General features: G+C 57.9%; 2 protein-coding genes across 2 annotated transcripts; both read left to right on the top strand.

Moving 5' to 3' along the window:
* Positions 1-143: 143 nt before the first annotated feature.
* Positions 144-2,749, top strand: HRG_00363 (permease for cytosine/purines, uracil, thiamine, allantoin; the record flags this gene model as incomplete). Its single annotated transcript, XM_044858834.1, has 7 exons — positions 144-203; positions 292-358; positions 464-550; positions 623-694; positions 853-940; positions 1,132-2,113; positions 2,408-2,749. The coding sequence occupies 7 exons, from the start codon at positions 144-146 to the stop codon at positions 2,747-2,749; spliced, it is 1,698 nt and encodes a 565-aa protein (XP_044725234.1).
* A 1,555-nt stretch (positions 2,750-4,304) lies between these two features.
* On the top strand, positions 4,305-7,393 carry HRG_00362 (fungal specific transcription factor domain-containing protein; the record flags this gene model as incomplete). The annotated part of the gene is made up of 5 exons (XM_044858833.1): positions 4,305-4,491; positions 5,023-6,490; positions 6,643-6,803; positions 6,865-7,062; positions 7,134-7,393. 5 exons carry the CDS (start codon positions 4,305-4,307, stop codon positions 7,391-7,393), a joined length of 2,274 nt encoding a protein of 757 aa, XP_044725233.1.
* Between the last annotated feature and the right edge of the window lie 444 nt (positions 7,394-7,837).

The raw sequence follows: 7,837 nt of genomic DNA, 5'->3' as shown, positions 1-7,837 counted from the left end.
CTATTCTGGATCGAGTATGGGGCAACTTCGAACATACTCTACCCATCAACTATATCCAACTAAACGCAACTCGTGCTAGCGGTCGTTGACTTAGCCCTCGAGCGGCGCGAAGCCTTGGGCAAAGAGCAGCAACAGCAGCAGCAATGGGGCCCCGTTTGCTGCTCCGGCGCCTTGAGCTAGAAGGGGACGTCTCATCGTTGATAGTCAGTGTCTCCGCAGAGGCGTGTTTCATGCGTTCCTCTGGCGCGTCGGGTTAAGTTGCGAATACTGACGGAATTCATTCGCCCTCAGAACGAAGATGTCCGACCTTGTGATGTGTCGCGACGGACATGGAATCCCCTGGCTTTTCACAACTACTGTGCGTGGCTTCCAAGCCTCTTCCTTGGACCGCCTTGCGGTTTCAGAAGACAATATCGGGTACGGAAGAATAATGCCAGCCTGACTCGGTTTTATGCTTTTCTAGGGCTGTTGATTAACTGCACCATCGCGACATTCCTGACGGGAAGTTCACTCATCCCCCTCGGTCTGACTTGGTGGCAGGCAATCATTAGTATGTTCGAAACCTAGAAAAGCCCTGTTCATGTTGCGTTCTGGCGTATGGAACTTTAATCCCATGCTGCAGGCATCTCCATCGGCAATCTTCTCGTCACGGGAGCTATTGTCTTGAGCTCTCTACAAGGGGCCAACTATCATAGTGCGTCTCCTTCGCTGGCGACCTGTCTGCCGGCTGCTCTTTATCTCTCCTTCTCGCAGCGCGAAAGAAGAAGTGCGAGGAAGTCGGAATTGGCATGGGAGCATTGAAGCATAAATATCAAGACCCAAGATGGCGCAGCGCGCTGACACATAACCAAGTCGGCTTCTCCGTCTACAGCCGCTCCATATGGGGAATCTGGGGTTCTCAGTTTACGATATGGAATCGCATCTTCTTGTCCTTCGGTGAGTTTCACCCTTTGCCACTGAGCCCGGCAGCGGGTCTGTACACACACGTCCTCGTTGAACAACAAGTGCCTGATGAGCGAAATTGACCTCCGACATTTGATCATCAGTGTGGTAAGTCCAAACAGCTGTGCAGTCAAGAAACAGGTGATTCTCCACCAGCTTCTTACTGCTAATGCGCAAAACCACACATAGGTACGGGTTCCAAGCCTGGGTCGGAGGGCAATGCGTCTACCTCATCCTTCTGTCTTGGGACCCCCAGTATGAGTCTCGCATCACCAACAACATCCCGGCCGAGACGGGCATGACATCGGCTCGGTTCGTCTGCTACGTCATCTTCTGCGTCGTCAGCCTGCCCTTTATCTGGATCCGGCCGCACCGGCTGCAGGGCTTCTTCAACGTCACCAGCGCCGTCACATTTGTCTTCTTCCTCGTGCTCCTCATCTGGGCCTTGGCCACCATGGGGACCGACGGCTTCGGCGAGACCCTTGGCTCAACCCAGGCGGCGGCCCCTCCGGCGGATGGGCCCCAGAGCACGGCGTGGCTGATGGTGTACGGCGCCATGTCCACCATGGGCTCCATTGCGGCCGGCATCCTCAACCAGAGCGACTTTTCCCGCCTCGCCAAGAGGCCGCGCGACGCCATCTGGGGCCAGGTGTTCTCATACCCCGTCTACGGCATCTACGCCTCGGTGCTCGGTATCCTGGTCGTGGCGGCGACGCAGAACCGGTTCGGCGGCGAGCCCGTCTGGAACCCGCCGACCCTCTTTGAGCGGCTTCTCGAGAGGGACGACGGCGCCGGGACCCGCGCGGCCCTCTTCTTCGCCGGCGTCGCCCTGTGCACGTCACAGCTCGGCAGCAGCATCCCCGGAAACGCCCTGGCCGGCGGCATCGATCTGGCCTCGATCTTTCCGCGCTACATCAACATCCGCCGGGGCGCGTACATTACCGCCCTGATCAGCCCCGTGGTGAACCCCTGGCGGCTAGTCAGCACAGCCCCGATCTTTCTCACCGTCGTGTCCAGCTATGGCGTCTTTCTGGCGCCCATGACGGGCATGATGACGGCGCACTATCTCGTCGTCTGCAAGAGGAAGCTCAAGGTCGAAGACCTCTATCGAGGTGATGCGGGAAGCATATATTGGTACTGGCACGGCTTCAACTGGCGTGCTGTTGCGGCGGTACGTTTCCGCTTTCCACCGGAAGGCATCGCTCGGTCTTGGACAGCATCGTCATGGCTGTTATGATCCTTCTACTCATCCTTTCCCCTGTTCTCCATCCCCTGTGATTCCCCCACTTCTTCCATGTCCCCTTCCTCGGATTCCCTCGTCAACAAGGGTCTACATCGGGCAGTTTAGCCATGTGCGTACATCAAGACTTCGGGCGTTTTATTGTGCATGCAGCATCAAGTGCGGGCTATGCAGTATGGCCCCAGCAGCAACAAGGGGCTAACCAGAGACCTGGGCTCGCTGCAGTGGATCATCGGAGTTGCGCCCTGTCTCCCGGGCTTCATCGCGAGCGTCAACAGCGCTGTCAAGGTAAGCGACGCCACCAAGGAGCTTTACTACCTCAATTACTTGTACGGCTACTTTTCGAGCGGCATTGTGTACACGGCGCTGCACCAGCTCTTCCCAGCGAGGGCCATCGACGACTTTGTGCGGCAACCGATGAGGGCAGGCGACCTCCAGCAATACTACAGGGATCAGTGGGACCTGGACCCCTCGAGCGACATCATTCAGAATCTGCTAAAGGGCGAACGAGCGGATATAGGGAGTGCCAAGGAGCGGGCGCCGACGACAGCCTCGTCGACGGCGTAATGAATGAGGACCGGCATTGGGAGATGGCTGGAGAGTTGCATGACTGCAGCAAGGGGGGCCAGCTCAGAGTCGCCATGCGCAAAGAGAAAGATGCGATGAGGGGAGCAGAGGAGAGGTATAAATGGGCTGGCTAGGACAGTACAGTATGAAGCGGCATGCAGCGTCAAACACTGCTGTGGCATCGAATAGGCGCAAGGGCTAAAATTCTCTTTTTGCTTTTCCGCTTCCCTCTCTCTCACTCGTCGCTATGGATGAATGACAACAGCCCCTTGACTCGTAAAGAAGTTTTGAGAGAATTTATTAAGCTCTGGCTGCGAGAAGAAGGATAAAGAGCAAAGAGAGAAGATGGAATGGAGAAGAAACTCTTCCCTCGCAGCGCCAATGTAACCTCGGCCGGGGACTCAGTGGGGTCCAGAGAGCGGGACCGACAGGAGGATTCATCAGTCTCGGACCAAGGCCGCGTAAACAGACAAGGCGGTGTCAAAGTGAGTCTCCAGCATACCCTACAAAGCACATACATGTTACGGCAAGGCCGGCCGACAATGCCTCGTTGGTTCTAGTTCGGCAGCTCAGACGTTCCCTTTTGTCCGAAGACGAGGGACAGGCACATCGTTTGCCAGGGAGCAGACGGTGGTAGTCTGTCTGGTGGACACTGCTCTCGTTCCTGGATCCCGGCCGCGGACCCCCATTTCAGCCAACGAGCGAGCCTAGGACGGCGACAAGGTGGACACAACGGCTTTCCATCGCCAATTAGCGCAAGGGGGCAACTGTCGTCTTCGGCCTCATCCTTGCATGGCATCCCTGACCGACATCCCCACCTATATCACGCGTCGTCTGCTTGATGAAGTTTGCTGGGAACGGTGTACGGTAATGCAGCATTTTCCTTGCTTGGATGTAACACCAAACACACACTACATATACTCGGCCCAGTGTGTGTGGTGGATAGCAGTGGGCTATATTCCGCTCCCCTCCTCCTTGGTATAGCATATGTGCATGTACAGTACGTGCGGACAAGCTCCGATGCCCGTCTGCCGTTGTCGCCGTAAATTTCGTCAGATGAGCAAGCTCGGTGATTTTCGCGACGAGCACCTTCGTCTCTCGCCCGATTTCTACTCACCCCGTCGGCGCGCATCCGTGTCCATGCACCCTCATACGAGAGCAAGGACGTAGCACAGCAAAGCACGAACGTAAGTCGGGGCCATTACAACAGACAAAGTGGGACTGAACTGAAAGGAACAAGAGGGATAGTGGGAGAGCGAGTGAGGAAAGTTAAGTTAAGTTGCCAGCACGCCGAACGAACACCTTCGGTCAACTTCATCAATCTCGTCCAGGGACACCCCCCCTTTCCCCTCCCTCTTCGATCCATCTACTTGACCGATCGCACGTTCGCCGACTCACCTACCATCCTATCCTGCTCCCACCGAGCACCATCACCTCCGCATCATCTCACGCGTGGCCTTGCCGCCGCGTCCATGTCGGTTCGGGCCGGTTCGGGTCGTACCACGCAACAGCTCGCTGCCGGCGGCGCCCCTGCAGCAGGGGCCCGCGAGAGAACATGAATGGCGACGGCCAAGCAGCGGCAGCAGCCCACGGCCACGGCGGCGCACCCCCAGGCCGTCCACGCAAGTTTGTCATACAGAGTAGCTTTGGCAACCCGAGGGAGCGGAGGAGCCGCAAGAACCGGCCGTGCGACGCGTGCCGCAGACGCAAGACGGCCTGCGTCATCACCTTGGAGCCGCCATGTAAGCCTCAACTGCTTCCTTTCATGTCTACCTCAGTGGCCTTCCTTGAGCTTTCTCCTACCAAGCTTCAGTCCCATCCCACTATTTACACTGCCCCTGTCCTCCCTGCTTCTCTCTCTGGCCAAGACCGAACACGAAGAGAGGGGATTGGAACGAAGGCTTCCCTTTTCTGCCAACCATCTATTACCGTTACGTTATTCCCCATGGTCGCCCCCAGCCCCCCCCCCCCTCTCTGCCTGTCCTGCTGCGTTCTATGTGGTGCGGCCCTGATGGCGAGGGGGTCACAACGGACCAGACTCGGCATGATGGCACGCGAGTCCATCGACCAAAGCTTGGGCATGTTCAAGTCATGACAGTTTGAGCACATGTGGCTCAGGGGTACTATCAGGTCGAGACTCAGATCCGGGTGGCCAGCGTCTGTAGTAGCACAGATGTAGCAGACACTTGCCCGCATGACCGATCCCCAGCTCGACATGCACACGGCAGTTCCGAAAAGTCGTGTTGGCCATTTCGTTGATCGTCCGGAACCAGGTCTCTTCTGCCAAAGCCGAGGCATCGTCTGTCAATCCTCGCCCGCATCTACGCCTGGATCAGCACAAGATCTCGAGCTTCATCACCACACTCCGCCCCGCCACGACACCCCTTCTCACCCTCCGCCTCATCCTCTCCATGCCGTGCCCGTCAGTCACGAAGCCGGAGTCGTCGGCTACGGGCCGCCGCCGCCTCCGCCAGCACCGGTGCTACCACCAAGCTCCTCCTCCCAGCACATCGCCGTACCTCCGGCGGCATCACGAATCGAGGTAAACGAGCTGCCAACGCCCAGCACCACCCAGGACAGCCCTACGGTCGCCTCGCCCTTTGGCCCGTGCGGACAGCTCCTTGGGCCGGAGTCGAGCGCCCGACCGCAGGCCTACGGGCCGGCCGCCGTCGTCCATCAGAACCTTGTTTACCATGTTAGCCCGTCGACCGAAGACATAGAGCCACCGCAGTCAGCCGACGCTCAGTCACCCCCGCTCACCTCTCCGGTCCTCGCCCGTCCCGCGCCAAGTCTCGAGGATATTGTCGGCCGCACCGCCTATCACATGGGCCCGACCTCGGAGCAGGACACCTTTCTGCTCGACGCCTTCCGGTACGGCATATTGAGCGAAAGGTACAACCTCGACGGCAACATCGTCCAGGTGCACCCGGGGAGCTCTCTGCCCGACGACCGCCCCATCCACTTCCTCTGCCTCGAGATCGGCCACCCGGATCACGTCCACCGGGCCCGGCAGGCCGCCTCGGACGCGATCGAGGCCAAGGTTTGGCCCTACGGCGAGAACCTGGTGCGGCTCTACTTCCGCCACGTTCACCCGGTGCTGCCTATTGTCTCCAAAGTTCGTTTCCTCCGCCGATACCATGCCGACAAGAAGTCCGTGCCGGCCTGCCTGCGCGGCGCCCTCTACGCCCTCGCGTCCGTCTTCTGGAAGTTCGACATGGCCATCCGCGGCACCCCTTGTCCCTTCCAGCAGCACGAGCTGGTCAGCCATGCCCACTCGGCGCTCCGACGTGAGATCGAAAACCCGAACCTCTTCATCCTGCAGGCTTGCTTGCTGCTCATCCACGTCACGCCCCCGGCCTTCGATAGCATGGAAGCTCCGACCACATGGACCTTTGCCGCGCAGGCCACGGCGTGTGCCCAGATGATCGGCCTCCACCAGGACCCGGGCCAGTGGGACATTGAGCTGCTGGAGAAGAAGCTGCGCCGGAAGCTGTGGTGGGCAACATTTGTGACCGACTGCTGGTCGTCCATCTGCCACGGAAATCCTCCGCACATCAGTGCCAGCTCTTTCAACACATGCCCGCTCACCATAGATGACGTCCGGGCGGACGAGGGCGTGCCTGAAGAGTTGCGCCATCTCGTGGAGCCACCCGACGCCAACTTTGAGGTCTCAGCCGGTGCTCGCTTCATGGAGATGGTCAGCATCGCCCGCCACTTGCGGACGGTTCTGGATTGCAGCTTGTTAGTCCATATTCTTGCCCCCTTGCCTCTTGTATATGTTCCTTTTGCTGGCTAGGCCGTGGTATAAAGGCAAGCAGGGCTGCACCAGCAACAAGCTATGCAGCATGGGATGTATCATGATCGACTCGCTAACCCGCGACTCGAATGTGCAGTCAAGTCAACACGAGAGCCATGACGATAAGCGACAGAATGCAAGCTCAGGCCGAACTCGTTGCGGTGCAAGCAAAGCTTCAGGACTGGCCAAGCCTCCTTCCGTCGTGCCTTGTCATTCAGCACGAGGAGCGGCGCCGATCGTCCGTAACGTCTTACAACTGTAAGTCGCACGCGTTCAAATGGCTGAGTTTTCAGATTCTGATCCTCTTTTTGATGCCAAGGTCCTCTCCACCTGTCCTTCTATGCCGCTCAGGTGCTCCTCTATCGAGCCCTCATGTACCCTCCAACACGGGCAGCCAAGGCGACCCCGGGATCGAATCTTCGGAGATGGTTCCCGGCAGCACTCCTGGAGTTTGAGTCGTTTGCCGAGTTTCTTACTTGCATTAACAAGCATGATCTGATTGGGTTCTGGGGACGACGTGCGTGAACCACTTCCTTGCTCATCTACATGTGCTTTGATCCTGACTTGAACAATCCTCATGGCCTCTAGATGCTCGATCGCAGCTCATTCTCTGCGGGAACTTTCTTGTCTACCTCTTCTTGCTTGCATGGGAGCGCCGAGACATTGAAAGGGCGTATCGCATGCTCGAGTGTTTTCATCAGACAATCCATGAGCTAGGCGAGTGCGATAACCTTCAGGCGAAAACTCTTCTCAGGGCAGCCATGCTACGCATCGACTCCTTTTTCACACAGGCGGCTCAGATCATGCGGCACGGGGGTGGCGGGACCGTCACACTCATGCCATGTTGACCCTCTCTCTGACGCTTGGCGCTGCTGCGTACAGGCGTAGCGGACACGACGATTCCCCTGCAAAGGAATTTCGAGTTTGATGCGACAGGACGTTATGTGAGACTGAAGTTACAGAAACGGCTGGACCGCGATTGCACAGTATTCCTTTGTATAGCCAACGCGGGCTACGTGTAGCTGATGCGGGTGGTCGCACAAGGCTCGTCGCGTTTGACGACACATCTGTGGCATGTTGACACCGCATCTGTCGATAAAGGTTTGTATGTTTCCCCTTCATCCAAGGCCTCGACTCAGAGGAATCCTGGTCAGGATCATGGCGGTTTCGACTTGGTTACGTGTTAGGTAGGGCGAGGTCGAAAATTGGCAGCGGTGGGATACATGGCATGGCGATAGCCATCATGAATCTGGACCTGGCTGGTCCAAGGCGTACCATAGACATTGAGGGCA

This window comes from Hirsutella rhossiliensis, assembly GCF_020360975.1.
Source record: "Hirsutella rhossiliensis strain HR02 chromosome Unknown scaffold00001, whole genome shotgun sequence".
NCBI lineage: Eukaryota > Fungi > Ascomycota > Sordariomycetes > Hypocreales > Ophiocordycipitaceae > Hirsutella > Hirsutella rhossiliensis.
Note: the sequence above shows the minus strand (reverse complement) of the source record. Positions and strands in the feature narration are given on the sequence as shown.